This window comes from Carassius auratus, chromosome 13 (assembly GCF_003368295.1).
Source record: "Carassius auratus strain Wakin chromosome 13, ASM336829v1, whole genome shotgun sequence".
Lineage (NCBI taxonomy): Eukaryota > Metazoa > Chordata > Actinopteri > Cypriniformes > Cyprinidae > Carassius > Carassius auratus.
Window position 1 is genome coordinate 7,528,367 of NC_039255.1, and position 19,991 is coordinate 7,548,357.

Sequence of the window (19,991 nt, forward strand, 5' to 3'; positions counted from 1 at the left end):
CCGGATACAGCAATGCTATTTTCTGATTGGCTGATCGGTAGCTATATTTTTTTTATTCGATTAGCAGGTGCGTGTCAGGGCCTTCGGGGAACTCACTTGATTCCTCTACGTTACCTGTTTCACTGTTTAAAAAAATAGCGCCGCAACTTGGTGGGCGTTGTCCTCGTAATGTCTCTGCGTGAGAAATACAAGGTGTGGCGTGTGAGCGTGTGAACGGGTTGAAATGCGTGAGTCTCACGCCCAATGCGTGAGACTTGAGAGCCCTGTATGTAGTAGTCACTGATCCCTTCATCGTTTTGTTGTTTGTGCTGTTATGGGCTGTTGTATAATTTTATTGCCTACAGATCAAGTGTATTTATTTTTATTTCAATTCAACGGATAGTTAATCCATAAATTAAAATTCTGTCAGATACAAAAGATTTGTAAAGAAAAAAAATGATAATAATCAAAAATATATATATAATATAACGCTACCAAATGTGTAGAGCTAAATACTCTATGACGAAAACAACACACAAACTTATATTTAATATTCAAAATGCAAAAGCAATACTAGTTTACGCGGACAAAATTGTATTACTCTACTGGTAAAAAGGTTAAACGAGGATATTTATTTTCTTTCATAAGCTGTCTACGTCAGCGACTTTTCACCATTGGATGATTTGGATGTCTATCAAATGAAGAGCCGCTAGAACGACACAGTTCGACGCGCATTTCTATTGGTCGATTCATATGATTGCCCCGCCTGACGGGCGCCGAATCTTGCGTTTAATTGGTTGAGACGGCGCCGTTTAAATTTGAACCGTTTCAAACAAGGAAAGTTATAAACGCAAAGGAATCTGTCTGTGTGTCCTGCTGACTTTCTTTGAGAAGAAAACGATTTATTTTTGTTTTGAGCAGTCTGAGTAAGGTACGTTTCCAGAAAATCGTGTGCCCACTTGTAAGTGAGCAATAATGAGATTTTGCGCGATACTGAACAGTAAAAGTAACGTTAGTTGCTATTGACTGATTTGCTAAGTTAGTGCTTGGTTTCTAGGACGTTGATAACTGTGATGTGATGCTGTCATTTAAAAATATATACGTTATATAATTAATTGAACAGTTTTTACGCAGAAGTGTTTGCCCTTACTGTGTTTTAAAATGTAACTGTTTAAATAACAATGGATTTTTTTAAGAAATACATTTTTTGATAATTGTTAGAGCTTTAGAAACGTTGTATGTATTTCAAATGTAAAAAAATGCAGTTTTTGTCTGTCTTGAATTTTATGGTCGTTTCATGATTTAGTTTCTAATCAACCCTGTCATCCGTGTAACGTTAGGCACATGTTAGTTTTTAGGGGAAGCTAGTTTGAAATTTCCAGAGTTTAACTAATTTAATTAGTAGAATATGAAATCGTTTAAATTTCCCACTCATTCCACTGGCTGTGCTTGTTTAGTTTCTTTTGTGTTCTTGCTTTCACTTGTACTGGAGTGATGGCATTGTCTGAGATCTGACTGTGTCCAGGTTATAACTTGATAATCTCATTTATGATGGTGAGCTGTTTATCACCTGTCCAGGCAGGCTGTAGAGGAGAGAAGCTGTCAGAAGTACCTGTCATTACAAAGCTGACAATCTTTTTGACAGTCCTACACAGTTGAGCAGAATCCAGGAAAGGACAGATGAGGCCAGCATTGGTAACGACTCTTTAAAGAGTTTATCAGTTTCTTCCTTGTTCCTCCTTATTCTCAAAAAAAAAAATACAAATAAAAAATGCCATCAAAGGATTGCCATAGTCCATAGATCATATCTAACTATTAACCAAAATTACAAGACTTCGCTGCCATCAAAATGCTTAGTTACTTGTTTGTTGTAACCTTTTAACATCTCTCTAAGGCATGATTCCTTCACATATACAGAACCACTTTGTTCTCTCAGCACATGGCTGAATTACACCGTTTGGTATCACATGTTTGGGTTGTTGGTCACAGTGGGTTAGTCTGATCTTTCTGAGTGATGCCATAGAGAGTGATGCTCAAAAGAAATGCAACAGATTTGAAGGGTCTCTGGGTGTTGGAAGAAGATCGGATGCCAGCCTCCAGGTCTTATCAGTAAAACCAGCTGTGTGTGGTGCCCACTGGGCGTAGTTTACCCAAAACCCATGTTGTCATATTCTGTGTCTCTGTTTCGCAGTATGAGTTCTGAGGCACTAAAGGAGAATCAGGGAGCTGTATGGATAAACAGCAGTTCTGAAGCTGCTTGTGATATTTTCGCGTTGGAACAGTTGACTGGCAGGCCCTCGATCTTACGGCAGTCACAGGCTGACAACATCAGCAAGGCTGTGCACAGAGGAGCAAAGGTGGGCTTTCCTTGTAATTTTCACTACAACTTCAAGTAGTAAAAAATATATTATCTATTTTAATAATTAAAAATGTTACTTATTCCTTTGGCAAACATGAGGTTTCCGCATTTATTACTCCAGGCTTCAGTGTCACATGATCTTTCAGAAATCATTCTTGCATGCTGATTTGGTGCTCAAGAAATGCTTATCAGTTTTAAAAACCATTGTGCTGATTAATCTGTCAAAATAGGGATACTTTATATTCTTTGAGTAGAAAGTTCTTTAACATATAGGAGTTTTCATTTCTTTTAATAAACATATTCACCCAAAACTTTATGGTATAAAGCATTTGTTTATAGTGTTGTCAGGCTTGTACTGGAGTTAAGATTTACATAGTTCTTGTTGATTTTGTATAGGTTTGTTTTCAAACTCCACGGCGAGACCCAGTCACAAAGAAGATCATGTCCCCGAGCCGCACCAGTATGCCGTCCAGCCAGGAGGACTGTAATAAAGCACTGGAGACTCTCACAGCCTCTACTGACCAGTGAGCAGATTTCTTTTAGGACTGTAGAAGTAATTTGTAAACCATTTTAAGGGTATTTTCTTTAAATATCCTGTTTGTGCATATTCACACCCATCTTCACTGAAATGGTCATTGTTCCCATGCTGGTGCCTATCCAATGGAACTGCTAACTGACAGGCATTTCCTCAGACTTCCAGTGATCTTAACGTTACCTGGCCACAAACACTGTTTCTATTTATGAGCATGTTGAAATATTCTAAGTCATTTAATTAAGAATCTTTGTTTGGTCACAAGCAGTAACATTCAGAGTTTATGTATGAGTAACATGCATAGTAATCTGTTTACAAGAAAATGAAGAAATCCACGAACATGTAAAATTTAATTTGTGTTTTACAGGAGTTCACTGTTGAGTAACACTTCCACCACACCAATTGACATGCAGAGTAACAGTGTTGCCTTCCCTGATGATGATATGCTTGTCCAGAGCAGAGGTGCCTATACCTTCAATCCTGACAATCTAGATGCCATCAACCCTTTTGTGGGGTCCAATAAAATGCAGAATTCTCCTCCTAAATCTTCTGCTTTACCGGAGTCTTGGACATCTGAGCTTGTAGGGTCCAAAGCGACTGCAGCCCCCATTTCTGAACCTCAGCCAGAGGTTCCAGAGGTGACTGACACTGCACTTGATGAGACTCTTCCCTTTGTTCCTTCAGTGGAGAATTCCTTTGCAGAATGTTCTGCCAACATATCTTCAGCAGAAGGCACTGTCATCATCAAGACTGACAATATTGAAAACAGTGCCACAGATGTGGAGGAGTCTGATATGACTGAACCAGCACCAGCCTCACAGCAGATTCCTGTTTTAGAAGATCAGCCTGAGATCCAGGACTCGCCACGACCCCCTGTGGGATCCTACAACTTGGATTTTGATGATCTCAGTTTGCTCAACCCATTCCAAACTGGTGGCTCAAAGATCCCAAACTCTCCTCTTATTGGCAAGGCATCAGAAGTTTCCGATCCACCCCTGCCAAGCCAAGAAACTAAAACAGAACCAGAGCTCTCAGTCCAGACTCCACATATCCCAACATCTTCAGAGGCCTCCATGTCTCCTCAGGACAACACCACGACCGTGGAAGCCTCATCTACAACACCTCCTAAAGAGAACCAGATGCTCCTAGAGTTTAATTTTGATGATGGCACTGAAGTCAAGCGCAAACCTCCTCCGAAACGTCTTGGGGTCAAAAGACCTGCAGGTCCAAAACCTGTGACTAAAAAAACAGCTGCACCAGCCATGGAAAAGAAAGAACCAGAACCCAAGCAGTTGTCTCCTAAGAATCCAGAGGAGACTGGGCCTGTGGATGTTCCTATTGCTAAAAGTTCTTATACATTTGATTTTGACAAGTTTGATGACCCAAACTTTAACCCCTTTGGCACAAAGGTTAAGATGGGTAACTCTCCACCACGTGGTGTCCAAACAAGCCCAGTTTTGATGAAAGAACCAGCTCCACTTCAGCAATCTGAGGCTCCTGCACAGGATGACCAACCAGAGCACCGGTACAGAAACTAGAACTTGAACAGCATGTATAAACATAACATATATTTTATTTGTATAGGCTAATTATGTTTGAGGTACAGGTACGCTTCTGATTCTGAAGGTTGAGGCCATTGGTTTGAATTTCAGGGAGTGCATGAAATAATTAAATATGTACCCTGAATGCAGTGAAGGTTTCTTTAGATAAAAGCATGTGCCAATTGCATAAATGTAAATAATCGTTAAGCTCAGATTTTTATTTTTCTCTCACAGGTCTCCCCCAGCAGTTTCTGAAACCATTGAAAATATGGCAGATGCTGATCTTCCTGTCACTAAGCTGGTAAGAGTGTTGTAAAATATACCAATTCAATAGAAAATTTGTTTCCACAAGCTCTGATCATGTTGACACCCGTTCTCTTACTAGCCGACAGAAAATGCGGAGTCATTCACTGTGCCCGTTACTAACATATCCCAGAATCCAGCAATACAGGAGCCAGAGCTCATGGCAACACAAGAATCTAAAGTGGATCTACAGAACCAGACCTGTGATCTTGGAGTGGTGGCACCAAGTGAGGATGAGTTTGTGCCGGGAGCATTGTGTGAGTAAACCTGTTACACTTTGATCTACACAGACTCATCCGGCGGCACAAGCTTTTGACATTATGCGCAATATTGTTGTTTGTCTCAGTCATGCCAGGGGGAGATTTGGATGGCCAGATTGATTATCTAGAGCAGTTTGGAACAAGCACTGTGAGTTTCTGTTTATGAGCCTTTCCATAAAGCCCAGGTAGTGTTTTGAGTAATGCATTTTATTTACATTTTTAAAGAATATTGCACCAAATATATTCGAGTCCGTAGTTTATTGAGCAACATTTCACTTGTTCAGTGCTATACTAAAACACTTTTTATAGTTTAAGGAGTCTGCCTTGCGGAAGCAGTCACTGTATTTGAAGTTTGACCCACTCTTGAAGGACAGTCCAAAGAAAACTGGAGTGGACAGTGGCAACTCTGGATTCAGCCTGCCACGGCCTTCTCTTGCCATCAGGTCAGTCGTCCTCAAAAACATTCTTATTAACAATGTTTCATAATCTTCTGCCCTCCTTTGGAATCTTGCTGGAAGTATTACAAATATGCCTTAAATTGAGCTAAATGGTCCATTGCAATAGATATTGTGAGCAAAATACAGAGTGCACACATTATAATGATCATGTAAACGTTTTTTCTGTGCATGTTAGAATGATGGAGGCTGCAAAGTCTGAAGTAAAGCAGAAGTCTTGCAGTGACAGTATGAAGCTGCTGGATTATCTGCCACCACAAGTAAGATGATGAAACAAACTTTAATATAGCAGTATATATCAGTAGTCACTAAAACATTCAGACTTTTGCACACTGGAGTCCATTTAACAATGTCTGTTAATCTCCAGGCAGTGGAAACTGTGGTGCCAGATCCAGCTGTTCTGGACTTGCTGGTTCCCACTTTAAAACAGCCAGTGAAGACTGAGGAGTCCATCATAGAGGTTCTGAAGTACAGTCAGAGAGACATGGATGCTGCATTACAGAAAGCAGAGAGACAGGTTACTTCCCATAGCCTCACTCACAATGACTGGGACATGTCGGACTGGTCTTTCTAACATTTTAGTTTTCTTTTCTTAGGCAGAGGAACGGCATCAAGAGCTTAAGACTCAGATTGAGAAGCTGCAACTGGAGAATCAGCACATGCTGTGAGTCTCTGATTTGACAAACCCTTTCATAGGATACATGCAAAACCTAGAATTGTCATTAAGAATTGGAAACGTGATGGAAATTTCTATAGACAGCTTGATCCACTCGAGAAAACTGAGTGGATCTGAGTTAATTTGAGTGTCATTTTCAGTTTCATTTTCAAATGAGTCTGTCATTGGATTCTCTAGTGAATGATTGAAGGTGTTTTTCCACAAAGTGTGGGATCCCTGATTTATGACTGACATTTGAACAGCATGCCTGTCTTTTAATCTCTCTTTATCTCTTTTCAGGTTTATAGTGTCAGAGTTTGAGGCCACCATCACTCAAATCACAGGTATGACCGCTGTTTGATCAGATTCTGTACATTATTTTAAAGGCAGTATCTCAGATACAGACACATCCCTGTGTTTACAGATGAGCATAAACAGAAGGAAGATTTGGCTAAAATTGAGTTGGAGCGAGTCCTTCAGGAAAAGGATCAGCTGTCCAAAGATTTGAATGAGTTGGAGGGTTCCTTCTCATCTGTTGTCAAACGCCTTGACCGATGCAAGGAAGTTATTGAGGGATTCAAAAAGGTAGGCTTTGAGACGTCTGCGACAAGACAGTTTAGACATAATTTTAGTGTAGAGTAGTTATTTGTTCCCCCTTCTCTCATATAGAACGAGGAAACTCTGAAGCAGTATGCACAGAACTGCATGGACCGACTGCAGAAAGAGGAAAAGCGTTATCAAGCTTTAAAGGCCCATGCTGAGGAGAAACTAGATCAGTATGTGCTTATCAAACAGTCTGGAGCGTTCTCTCTTATGAGCATGATAATACAGTCTTGCTTAATGAATACTGAGTGGTAAATATTCCTGAAAGCATCACTAATGACACTGATGTTGTTTTAGTGCGAATAAGGCCATAGCTGAGGTTCGTACTAAACAGGGCGCAGAGGTGGCAGCACTGCAGGTGCAGCTCAAGAGAGAACAGCTGAAGGTTCAGTCCCTAGAAAAGGATCTGGAACAAAAGGTAAATGTACACACACACACAGGGGAAGTTACTGTTACAGTGGTTTCCTTTTTGAGTGTAGTTCTGAATTGCTTTTAAAATATGTAAAATGTGACTTTATTTTCTCTTCTCAGGTTAAAGAAGTCAAAGATGTCACAGATTTGTGTGATGAGCTGCTGCTTAAAGTGCAAAAGCATGGTTTTTAGTGTATTTTGTTTTTTTGTTCTTATTATTGTTTGTTCGTTTTTTGTATTTGTTCAAAGCAATTTTAATAAATAATAATAATTAAAAGTATGAATGCACAAACCTTTGTCTTGATGTGAGTACCCATGAGGAATGCCTCTAATACCGGTACTTTACTGTCTAAAATATACTTCCTCATAAAAGTATTACTTTTTAGTAATTTAATTTCCTTTTTTTTGGTGGCAAAGATATTAATACTTTTATAGTATAATTTTTTTTTTTTTTTACAGGATAATAGTATGTCATTACAATACAAGATCTTTTTTTTTCTCGAGTCAGATTTTCCTCATTTTTTTTTTGTCTTTTAGTTGATAACCTGAATTATTTAGAATTTAAAGATTAGTAATAGCTTGCCAATTAAAAAAATAAATGTTTCCAAGAATATTGATCCAGTTATCTATGGAAATGACAACAACTGAAACAGATCATGACATTATGCCTTTTGTATTTCTAAGCATATTACTGATAGACAAAAAATGAAATATTCAATAACGAATGCATACATGATTCTGTGCTGCACTGATACAATGTCAAGACACAGTAGCTGATCATAGAGACTCATGCGGCAAAACACCAAGGGCAAATCAGCACAGAGAATCCAGCAGTGATGTCACAGAGCATTTCATTATTCACAAAATAAAAATATCACATCAGCACATTCAAATTCCCATGGCCTGAGGAGCTCATATTCAGTATGTTTATTCATGTAAAAATGACGCTATCTGTAAATTATCTCTACAGTCAGACACAACAGCTGTTAAAATGAGGCCTTAAAACATTCAACTTTTATTCTATTGTGATAAACATGTCATGCCATTCTACTGCGGTGACAGTGATATACAACACAATCTGCAGTAAAGTGTGATCTTCCAACAGGACCTTAAACAATAGTCATCAGTCTATGCCTACAACAGTCATTCTCATAAAACAAACACAAGCATTTTATTGTAAACAACACCTCAACCATGTTTCAAAAATATAATTTTTATGTTTATTAAATAGCCACAGAAATGTTCTGAATGCAAACAAGTTAAAGATCTGGATGATCTACGTTTTATACAGTCAATTAGTCGATAATACTGAACCTTTTTTGGTATGTAACGGCATAGCGCTGGATCTCAGTGGCTTAGAACAAGGACAAGGAGTTCCACCTACTCTGTCGAGCTGCGCATTTTAATATTTAGATCAAGGTAAAATATCACTTTCTAAAATAAGAAAATGATATAGTATAACATGTGTTTCCCTTTAAAACATTTAAAATATCCCTTCAGATAAACGTTAGATTTTTTTAACTACAAATGTCATCTAGAAGGTGTAATAACTCCCTTTTGAGCAGGCACATTTTTGTGTTTCTACTAATTATGCTACATTATAGTCTTATTAGAGCAATACAGCTTCTAGTTAAGCTGTTTGCAAGCTCACAAAGTAGATCACACCAGAAATCAAACTTAACACAAGATGTGCAACTACTATGTTTGATGACAGTTCTCCACTATATGTAAGTGAGCGCTCACAATGTTTATGAAGATCTGAGAATATGGTGGTCTTTATTCAAAGCTTAGATCAGAGTTTGAATGTGTTTTTTGAGTCCATTTTTTTAAAAATGTGGACTGTTAAAGAATATTCCGTGTTCCATACCTGAAAAGTAAAGCTCAGCTGTCAGCAATTGTGGCAATAGTTAGTTAGCACAATTTCTTTAATTAAAATTGTAATTTAATTATCATAATTTTTTAATTTTAGACATTTTCTATTTAAAAGGTCCACTCAAAAAAATAAAATTCTGTCATCATTAATTGATCTACTGTCACATAACAAAATAGTCTCTGTTCCTATTGACTTCCATTGTATTTTTTGTCCATAGAATGGAAGTCAATGGGAACTGAAATTACCAACATTTTTTGTGTTCCACAGATGAAATACAGGTTGAGGGTGAGTAAAAAAAAAAACAATTTCACACTAAAACCATTTTAATTCACACATACCATGTAGGTCATGTGTCTACACTATTAAAATTGTGTTTTAGAGTTCACAGATTAGCTGCATTCATATCATAAGTGCCTCACTGAAACCCCGATTTTTTTTTTTTAAGAAAAGGAGGGAGAAATGAACATTCTTGTGGTAATCAACATTATGCCACAAATGCTGTCAGCATTACTTCTACCATATCCGCAATCTCAATTGGTAAGTACATACTATAGTTTAGTGTAATTATGTATGCTTTTTAATGTAGTTTGCTGACTTAATTGGGCAGCCTAAGTGTGCTAATAATCATTTACAGATATTCAGTCAGTGAATGATTTTCTCACGTCTAGGAACAGGAAGCCAGACTGGCACGGTTTTTTTTTGTAGAGGGCTGTTAAATCTGATATATTCAAGTAATTTTTCACAATTCTCTATCCTGCCAATCACTTGCAAGACCCCTCGGCTACAGATGTCTCCCTCGAATGAGAGTTATGTTGATGGAGGCTAAAACATCTACTTGATCATGGGGTCATCACCTCCAGGAGAGGTTAAGATGGGGAAGTCCACAAAGGGTTCGGTTTTGTCCTCCTGGGGCGAGTTGACGGTACCGTCCGGCATGGAGCTAAAGGCCAGATGGTCATGTTCCATGATGGTCAGTCGGTCCTGGGCCTTCTCCTTCTTCAGATAAAACATCTTCCTCAGCTGCTTCAGCTGCTGCAGCTCACAGAAGGTTTCCAACACCACCAGCATGGCAATCAGGCCGAGGAGGAGATACACTGTGGGACACGAAGGAGAGACAGATTTATTTATTCCACTTCTAACCACCTGGGTCCAGTATGGCATAATGACACCCATTTTTACAATCCAATTCCTGATGGATAAAGTTATGTCTAGCTCTACATTTATTCATGAAAATTCACACAACAAAATACAGCACAAAATAGGTTAGGTGGCAACTGTTTTAACTTTACAGGAAAAGTGTGTAAATTAAAAATGACATGGTTAAAAAATCCTTGGCCACCTCAAGGATCATGAATAAGATTATTTTAGCCTGCATCTTATCTTTCATCTCAGCAACATCCTGCTAACATAAACACAAAAGAGTCAGAGTAAAAGCAATAGGAGACTTCATGACGATTCTCAGCATGCGTGGGCCTCACGTATGCCACATCCTCCACCTTTACACTTCAAGTCTTTCTCACAGTCTCTCACACACGGAACAGGAAGACGGGACCATCTGCATCAACTGAACCCACAGACGTACGAAAGCCATGTGGGCTGTGGCATTTTCATGCAACTTTTTTGAAAATGAGAGCTGTACTGCTTCAGAAGACAAACACTAGATGGAACCATAGAGAGGCAGTGAAAGAACAGCCTTGAATCACATGCACTTCATTTTTATCTTCAGACAAGACTTACACATGATGTTTCAATACATAAAAATACGTCACCGGAGTATCCATGTGTAAGTCTCGTACCCATTTTAATTTAGAATTTATCTTAATTTGATTTGTTAAGAAAGCCAAATTTTTAAGTGTAGGCCTATTTAGAGTGCTGAGATGTTACGATGTTACTAAGGACTTACTAAGTAATTTTTTCCAACTTCCAAGTGGCCTATAGTCTAAGTTTGTCATGAATAAATCAAGTTAAAACATGTATAAATGAATCATTCTTGACAAAAGGCAAAAGGGCTGTGTGCGTGTGCACATTTGAATAATGTTTGGCTGTAAACGGATTCGGGCTTTTGAAAAGCTGTCAATCAAAATGTACTTGTCAGGCCTAACTTAAGGCCCAATTACAGCTCTACTTCCTTCTGTGAAACATGAATATTGGTAACCAACAATGCAAGTGAATGGAAACAAACTGTTACCAACATCCTTCAAAATATCTTCTTCTATGTTATAACAGAATTGGGTGGACTATCCCTTTAAATCAGTTTACATGACAAATATACCACAGTACATGTTTACTGTTCAGCATTTCCGAGACTTTTGAGTGTGTTTTTTAAAGTTCAAGGCGTCAGTTCTGTTTTGCATTTTGGAAAGCAGAATCTACACTTCAACTTCGAATGCCCTCTCAAGGACTATTAGGTGTTAACATTAAAATATAAAAATTCAGATAACGTAATGTAGGACCTACTTACTTAGTGCAATTCAGGTGTGCAAATCTGTAAACGTCTGTTTCTTTAAATAACAAATTATATTTGGTCAAATCACATTCTTCCCTATAAAACTCTATATGTAAGTCCCACCATTTTAAATAGATTCAATGCACACCAAAACAAAGCATACCGAAACCATACCTACCTGTGATGCCCAGTTTGTAAAGCTCACGAAACCTCTGGTTAAAGGCCTCTCCGGGCACATAGTCACCAAGACCGATAGTGGAGAGTGAGATAAAGCAGAAGTAGAAGGACTCCAGAAAGTTCCAGTTCTTTTCTAGGGCAGAGAAGATGGCGGCAGGGATGAGGAAGAAACAGGATACGGCCAAGAAGGCCAGCAGGGTTGCGTGAACGACGGCCACTAGGGGTTTAGACAGACCCCAATGTGTATGAATGTACATAATGGGCCGCCATGTGCTATAGACCATGATCCTTTGCACCACAGCCGTGAGGAACAGGAGGGTGAAGGGGATGCCAATCACAGAGTAAATGATACAGAACGCCTTTCCACCATCAGAGAGAGGGGCGGTGTGACCATATCCTGTGAATTATAAGAGTGGAAAATGACACATTAAACACATTTACTTCATGAAAACATTCCCCTCCATTTTTTTTCATGGATGAGCACATTGTATCGGGGCGGCGTTTCTGTATGGCAGTCATTCTGGACTCAGTAATTTCCTTTCTGTTTGTGTGTCCCGGATATAAACAGATTATTTTGCTCTACTTTCTGCTCTCAGCAGTTTGATGCCTCCCTAGAGCACACATCTAATGGATGATCTCACATTATGGACAGGAACAATCAGTTTTCAGTTTGCAGGGTCTCTCTGACACAACCTTGCTAGACGGATTTGCATCAAGGAGAAAAGTCTTGTACACATGTCACTTTTAAATGGAAATGGCCAAAGAAAAACTCTTTCTAGTGATAACTAAGTTAACAGAAGCCAAAATGCTTCTGTTTGTTTTAAAAGCTACATTACCAAGTTTATGGTCAGTAAATTTTTTTACTTTTATTAAGAACATAAGAAATAAAGACTGGAGTAATGGATGCTGAAAATTCAGCTTTGTCATCACAAGAATAAAATACGTTTTAAAATATATCTATTAAAATAGATTTTTATTTTTAAATTGTTATAATATTTCACAATATAAGAGTTTATTTTGTAGTTTTGATCCAATAAATGCAGCCTTGTGTGTTTACTGGCCACAGACTTTAGCATTAAAGCTCAGCTTGTCTGGTTGGATAGCTGAAATGTGCCACATAAAATCAGCAAAAACAGCTTTTTTCAGGAGAATCAAGACTCTTGTGACTTGGGCTAGTTACTACCTTTATCACCCAAAACACCCCAACAACAATCCAGAACACCTTAGCAATCACTTTGTAAAGTGCTTACAACCATTCAGGACACCTTAGCATCGGCCAGATTGTGGTAATCAGCTTTCCAAACAATGCAGTTTTTGTAGTTTGTCCCATTTGAATAGTGCCAAGTATAACGGTCTATATTGCTATATCAATCAATAAACAATCTGCAATCAGAATGTGTAGTTGTAAGAGGAACCAAAAAAAAAAAACTCCAGAATCGAACGGTTCCATTTATGTGAAACACATATTAACATTCTTATTTTCATTGAGACAATTATTTTCTTTGTCTAATAGTAGAGCCATAGTAGTTCTCTATTGGTATTCCTTCACTTTCACTAAAATGAGGAACATCATGCCTGTGTAGCCAACCTGTGCAAAGAAAAAAATGGTCAGTGCTATGGCTTAATTTCACTTTCTATCAACCTGTCTTGTTCAAAGTTCCTTTTGTAGATAAAAAAAGATGATTTGAAAATATCTTTTGCAGAACGAATGCAAAGGGGAACTAGATATCGCATGTCTGTCATAATGATAAGACTGTTGCAAATCATTCTTCCCTTGTAAATCATGAAAGCGCTTTTACTCATATGGCTGGCTCACACTTCCCCAAAAGAAACAAACAAGCACCAAATTCCAGTGGTATGCATGTGTTAACCTGGTGGTGTTTGCTAGGCCAGTGGGAACCAATTGTTATTAACTCTAAAAAGCCCTACAAAAAGATTTTTCAAATATACATTTCTAAGGCCTCTAAATTACCAACTTGATCAAAATTTTGCCATGAAACCTGTTGTTATCTGCTATACACGCCTTCTGTTGTCTGACTGATAGTTATGCATTTAATATATATTTTTTTTTTAATCTTTTAATCTTTCAACAATTTTACATAAATAAGCTTAGGTATACTGTAACTGATTGTTACATTTCAAAATGAACTCTTACTGGATTGAAGCAACTTAGGTTTACTTGATTATCCATAGATTTTATTTTATTTTTCTAATATGAGTATATGAGTATCAAATAAGCTACATCAGGATTTTAAAGGAATGTGTATTGTTTATTTTCAATCATCATTAAATTGTGCTGCATTACAAGCAATCATTTTAAGATACATTGCAAGCAATCCGAATTTTTTTATACTTTTTGGCCACATAATTTAACATTTAAATGGCATATTTTGGTCAGTTTGGGCCTCTGAATAAAATGTAGGTGTTTCTTTTCTCCATAAGTATGATCTCCACAATCTCATTATATAACACACATGCAAACACTAAATTATTTACTAAATTATTCCATTGAATTTTTATTATTATTTCATATGTCAGGTTTTACAGAGTTAAAAAAAAAAGCCGGGTTATCTATCATTTAATAATGGTTCGGATGTAGTGGTGCATGCTAGGGCTAGTGAATGGAGAGTTACATCTGGAAAGACAAAGGTGCGATTTAATTTTAATTATTATTTTTTTATGTCTGGGAAATATTAGTATACTTTAAAGGGGTCATGAACTGCCTTTTTTAAATGTATCGTTCTCTGAAGTCCACTTGTGTTATTAAGATTTTTACATCAAAAAACAACATAATTTGTCCTGTTTTGACCCCCTCTTCAGAACGGTCTGTTTCAATAGACATGGTGAATTGTAGACTTCATAATATATTCAGCAAAACATCATCTTTTAGTTTCAATCTTTCTGAAAAGCCTGCATCACATTGTGCCTTGTTTGTAAATTAATTCGATGAAAAATAGTGAACAAAGGCCAAGTTTTTACTGATCCACTCTTTCTAAGGTTGGGATCAGAAGAGAGGCAATGTAAAGAATATCAAGAAAGCTTGTTTTTACAGTACAATGACCTCTTATGTCAAAAGATCAAGGGAATTACAATGATCATTTTAATAAAACTGAAAATGAAAGTGATCTTTATGTCTGCACTTCTTCCTGTATTTGAATAGAGACTTATATCTGCATATAGTTCACAGACTGAATAAAACTGATTTGTAGAGATCTTCTTTAAAGTGTTCTGTTTTATGTCTGTTTGAGAATTGGACACATGTCTTAAGGTAGCATCACTGTTTTAAGGCACGTGTTAAATGACACGGAACAAAGAAAACGAGATTGGCGCATTAAATTTTTTTTACATTTATTTTTTTAATGTAAATGAGATATACAAATATGGGTCGCCGGCTGCAAATATTCAGACCCATCAAATGGTGCACTATCCACAGTCACCACAGAGATGCCACGTTAGCTATTAAATGTCGTGCTGTATCAGTTTTTGACATCTCCGCATTTTTCAGCGACTCACCTGTGGTTGATAAGACCGTGCTTGCAAAAAACAAAGACGAAGTGAAGTCCCAGTTCCAGCTTGCCGACGCGTTGTTGAGAATAGACACCCCATAGTTGCTGGCCTCCAGCGCTTTGGACAGAAAACGCTCCAGCCTTTCCTCGGACAGACATTCGTGCTCCTGAAGGAACTGCCGTTTGATTCCTCTGAGCTGCTGGCGCAGGAGGTCTTCATACGGCAGCTCCACCGAGGAGAAAACCACCGCTCCGAATATGAGATACAGAATATAGCCGAGCACGAGAAACAGAAAATACCATGCCGATTTGTTGCTCTGTATCAAGCGCACGCACGAATTACCGGTGAGGGACTGAAGCATCTTCAGCTTTAATATCAAATCCGATGATGATGATGATGTGGTTTAGATGCGTTTTAATGCTCGTGATTGTACAGGCTGCTCCGAATGCAGCGCGGAGGAGATGGGGCTCAGCTCGGGGACGTGACGTCACCAATAACTCGCCCACCAGGTAACATCAAGAGAGGAAAGATCATCGACTGTCTGTGCCGAGTTTAACATCCTCCTACTTGAATCATGATGGCAACCTCAGACAGAAGAGGGGGTATAATATGTAGGCTACTTTGTAATTGTGCTAGCGATGGGAATCGATTCTGATTCCATTTTTGATTATCGGTAAAAATAATTTTATTGTTATGAGGGAGAATCATTGAGTTTAACAGTCTGTCGCAAGTGATTGAATCGATTTATTTTTTATTTTATTTATATATTTTTTTGAGGCAGCAAAAATTCTGTCGAATAACTGGTCCTAATCTGTACCAATAAAAATACTAGAAACAAATGAAGTGGTAACAATTTATTTATTAATTTTTGCTGCATGTTTTTGATTCGCCAAAAAGAATCGGTTCATGAGAGTCATTCTTTCGAGAACCGGACTAGCCTACTTTCATTGAGGCTTTTTGTTTTTGATTCACTTAAAATGAACAGACTCTAGTCTTAAGAGTCGTTCTTTGGAGAATCAGACTATACGCTGTTAATATGTATGTTTTGGATAGACTAAAATGGTAGTCTCTCTTTTCTTTTCTTTTCTTTTTTTTTCTTTTTTTTTTTTGTTTAAACATCATATGCACTTGCCTAATGTATGGAAAAAAAATCCCATATAACACATGGGATCTCATTTCATCATTCAGACTTTAACCTTATGTGGCAATAAAGATATATAGCTAAGCTTACTGATAAACACAAACTAAGTGTCACATATTTCAGAACTATGGCTCTGTCTTCTATAAACAGTGACAGTTTCATTCTTTCATGTGGCCTTGTGTTTCTTGAAGATGATGCAGACGACTGTTTCCAAGGTAACAGTCTTTGGGATGTTGGTGATGCGGTGGATTCTGGGTTCTGATAGGCCAGCGGGGAAAAAGGTAAATTCACCAGCGACCCAGCTCAGAGGGGTGGACAAAATAACATACAAACATGTCCAAATTTTGTCATGGGAAAATACTTTGTAAAAAAGTAATGACAAAAAGTGTCAAACAGACTGAGTGCATTAATACAGTGACTAGAAATTGCAATAAGTGCAGGCACAAAAAGGCTTCTCTTCTTAACAAAAACTTTATTGTGAGTTGAAATCTCTGGCAAGGGTGTTATTTAAAAGCAACGTGTATAAAAGAAATAACTTGGTGTAGTGCAAAACATGTGCAATGGGAAAAAGGTGATTTGATCTGTTGAGTCTTCCTGATATCAAGATGTCTAGCCTTATTAGACAAACCAATTTTACCCAAACTTTAAATTCTGACCAACATCAAGCAAGCCTTCTGTGACTTTAATATGACTTTTTTATCCTCTTCTTTGCCAGGCAGTACAGATGCTAAAAATGGAGGCTGTTCTACTGGGAATTTAAACCTCTGAGAAGTAAGACGTTATGCAGGAGGTTGATTGCAAAGGTTTTTTTTTTTTTTTTTTTACTACTCGCACAATGTGTAGATGATCTATTTGCTTAAAGCAGGGAAAATGTGTGTGTTACAGGACCATAACCAGACTTTGACTAGGGCAAATCTCTCTAGTATTCAGATAAGAAATCAGTATGGATATGGTCAGTATGGATTTTGCAGTGAATTTAATCTACAGTAGACTGCAGCAGTGTTTCTTTGCAATAAAGTATCCATACATTGTCTACCTAAATAATAAACAGGTCTACACTAAGACAACATTCTCAATCCTAGAATCCATAATGTCAAGTCATTATAACTACCAAAAAAAAAAAAAAAAAAATTACCAAATAAACAGACATATTGTTTTCAGACATGTATAGAAACATATGTTTTATCATGTAGAAATTCATGCAAATTGTGGCTTTTTTTCAGAGCAATGGAGTCTGAGATCACATGATTATGTGTTAATGAAGCATTCTTATGATTTGTTGTGGACAGGTTTTCAGGACAAATACAATTTCAAATACAATAAAGTTTACCATTATTAACCACAGCAAGTAAGTTTTATTGCTGCTTGAATGTTGGAAATCCCCAAACTGCACTCGTCACAAGCTCTGCATGATTTTTTATTTTGGACCTTTTGACCTTAAAGGAAAAGATTTAAAAAAAAGAGTCAATCTCTTTTAACATGGAAACAAAAAAATATAAAAAGATAATCATAATATTGTAAATTAAACAGTGTGTGTCTTACATGTGCAACACTGGGATCCTCATGAATGGCACACTGGGTCCCAAATACCCCCTTTTTGCAGTTGGTTCTGCCCATCTTCACAGAGAAGATGTATTTCAGCCCAGAGACAACCTGGAGTGTTAACCAGAAACATGTTCACACATAGTCGGACCAACCCTGAGATAAAAAAAAAAAAAAATGTCTGGCGCCCAAAATTCATAAAATAAATAATTTGTGGTGCAGCCTCCACTGTATCAAAATCATGCTGGAGCTCTCTCTCTCTCTCTTTCTCTTTCCAAGTTTCAATATTTATTGAACATGTCTATCAAATCGCACCTGAACAATCCTTTACTCTCTTACCTTATATAAAATCATTATTTTCTTATCTGAAGCATTTAATATAAATAACGTTCAAGTTGATGCAAACAGTTCTGTTTTTCCTCTTTGTTCAGCTGGGTACAATTTTACGGTTCTGAGATTTCACACAATTCTAATTCTAATTCACAAATCTTTACATGCCATCATCATGACAGCGTTCTTCTAGGTCTGCCTCTTCAAGCACCGTTTTTGTAACCGTGTAAGATATCAGCACAATGGCGCCTCTTGGTGGGGAAATTCGATACAACACCCAACAAGAAGACAAAAATTATTAATTTATAAATAAGAGGGCGAAAAGTGATAACCCAATTCTCAAATTTTCTGCGTTAGGACATATGAGACTTTCTAAAAAATAAAAATATTATGTTGTATTTACACTACTTTTTAAAAATGTAAATACACAGCTGTCTGTTACTAGACACACACTGAGGCTGTCATGACATCTGGAATTCACTGTGGTCCAGCCATCTGAAATCAGTTTTTCTAAAATGACCTGTAAACTGTAATCCTCATCTTAAGCTGCTTAATATATTCATGTCAGTCATTCTGTTGTATAGATTTGACAATCTGCAATAATCTCCTAAAGAAGAATTTTTACATATAGATCCCAAAAAGGGGATAGCTATTTGACCCAGTTTTTCATGTGTGTAATGATGGGTATTTCTTTTAGTAACATTTTGAAATTGCAAGCTGTTCCCTACATGAGGGGTTTTATCAGCTGATGGGCTTGAGATCTAATTTAGTTGTTGTAAACATGATTTCTGTTGAAAAAAATCATATTGTGCATCGTTCAAAACTGACAGATATACATGTGAGAGTAATTAAAAACATTATATTTAAAAATCACTTTAGGATTTTTTGGAATTACTTCAAAATTTCAGTTCAAATCAAAGCAACATGTAATTGTCGTTGATGTGGTCTGATAATTAAGCAGGAATTGCTGCTCAGCTGGACTGAACTTGTTTGAAAGCTAACATATTTTTATTGAATGTGCATGCTTTGAGAATAATTAACTAAGGTAGCATTTATTAGAGAATTATCCACATAAGTGACAAAATAAAAAACAACAGTGCATTGAAAACATTCTTTAATTTATGATCTGGGCAATGCCAGGTAGTTCATCATTTATAAGCTCACATGTGCCTCTTGTTTATTATTGGCATTAAAAAACATAAGTGTGGCCTGTCTACTTGTGCCTTGGATGTGATACCCTCATGATTGATCTCCATCATGGTTCAGTGAGTTTTTGAGTATTGTGTAGCTTTAAATGCATTAACCTCCTGTTGTCCCACCCATATTGCTCTCTCAATCTCGAGTCATGAACTGACAACCAAATACATGCATTTCTCATCAGGATCAGGCTGTGCCTTGAGGCACTTCTTCATACATTTAGTATGAACAGGTGCTCCTCCTATACAGTCTATTGAGCTGTGTAACTTGACTTGTGTCCTTTTCTAATAGGCTTTGTTTTCCTCTAACAACACCTTTTCTTCTAAAAGATTCAGTAAACCTCAGCTACCTGGAGCCCAAGACCGGTTGCCCACTGAAGCTAAGCAGGGCTGAGCCTGGTCAGTACCTGGATGGGAGACCTCCTGAGAAAACTAGGTTGCTGCTGGAAGAGGTGCTAGTGAGGCCAGCAGAGGGGGCTCACCCTGTGGTCTGTGTGGGTCCTAGCGCCCCAGTGTAGTGATGGGGACACTATACTGTCAACATGCACCGTCCTTCGGATGAGATGTTAAACCGAGGTCCTGACTCTCTGTGGTCATTAAAAATCCCAGGATGTCTTTCGAAAAGAGTAGAAGTGTGACCTCGCATCCTGGCTCAATTCGCCCATTAGCCTCTGACCATCA

General features: G+C 37.6%; 2 protein-coding genes across 5 annotated transcripts; one reads left to right on the plus strand and one right to left on the minus strand.

Annotated features, from left to right (window-relative positions):
- Positions 1 to 758: 758 nt before the first annotated feature.
- On the plus strand, positions 759 to 7,382 carry LOC113112500 (transforming acidic coiled-coil-containing protein 3-like). 4 transcript variants are annotated; one of them, XM_026278138.1, is made up of 17 exons: positions 801 to 910; positions 1,558 to 1,674; positions 2,171 to 2,336; positions 2,735 to 2,862; positions 3,238 to 4,395; positions 4,646 to 4,712; positions 4,797 to 4,971; positions 5,061 to 5,122; positions 5,284 to 5,417; positions 5,608 to 5,689; positions 5,797 to 5,946; positions 6,026 to 6,093; positions 6,385 to 6,428; positions 6,509 to 6,669; positions 6,754 to 6,860; positions 6,985 to 7,105; positions 7,219 to 7,290. In XM_026278138.1, the coding sequence occupies exons 3-17, from the start codon at positions 2,172 to 2,174 to the stop codon at positions 7,288 to 7,290; spliced, it is 2,694 nt and encodes an 897-aa protein (XP_026133923.1). In that variant the 5' UTR covers positions 801 to 910; positions 1,558 to 1,674; position 2,171. The 4 variants fall into 4 exon arrangements, with proteins under 4 accessions (XP_026133924.1, XP_026133922.1, XP_026133923.1 ...); XM_026278139.1 differs by lacking the exon at positions 1,558 to 1,674 and having other exon boundaries at positions 759 to 910; positions 4,848 to 4,971; positions 7,219 to 7,382; XM_026278137.1 differs by lacking the exon at positions 1,558 to 1,674 and having other exon boundaries at positions 759 to 910.
- Positions 7,383 to 7,755: 373 nt separating this feature from the next.
- On the minus strand, positions 7,756 to 15,602 carry LOC113112501 (potassium channel subfamily K member 1-like). The gene is made up of 3 exons (XM_026278140.1): positions 15,108 to 15,602; positions 11,596 to 11,991; positions 7,756 to 10,065 (listed from the first exon to the last, which is right to left on the minus strand). The coding sequence occupies exons 1-3, from the start codon at positions 15,460 to 15,462 to the stop codon at positions 9,803 to 9,805; spliced, it is 1,014 nt and encodes a 337-aa protein (XP_026133925.1). The 5' UTR covers positions 15,463 to 15,602; the 3' UTR covers positions 7,756 to 9,802.
- Between the last annotated feature and the right edge of the window lie 4,389 nt (positions 15,603 to 19,991).

Excerpts from the sequence above, each read along its gene's own strand:
- LOC113112500 (XM_026278137.1), top strand. The coding sequence starts at position 2,172 with ATGAGTTCTGAGGCACTAAAGGAGAATCAGGGAGCTGTATGGATAAAC. Across the intron at positions 4,713-4,796 it reads ATCTTCCTGTCACTAAGCTG|CCGACAGAAAATGCGGAGTC; the intron begins GTAAGAGTGTTG and ends TTCTCTTACTAG. Across the intron at positions 7,106-7,218 it reads AAAAGGATCTGGAACAAAAG|GTTAAAGAAGTCAAAGATGT; the intron begins GTAAATGTACAC and ends TTCTCTTCTCAG.
- LOC113112501 (XM_026278140.1), bottom strand. The coding sequence starts at position 15,462 with ATGCTTCAGTCCCTCACCGGTAATTCGTGCGTGCGCTTGATACAGAGC. Across the intron at positions 11,992-15,107 it reads CACGGTCTTATCAACCACAG|GATATGGTCACACCGCCCCT; the intron begins GTGAGTCGCTGA and ends TATAATTCACAG. Across the intron at positions 10,066-11,595 it reads TTACAAACTGGGCATCACAG|TGTATCTCCTCCTCGGCCTG; the intron begins GTAGGTATGGTT and ends CGTGTCCCACAG.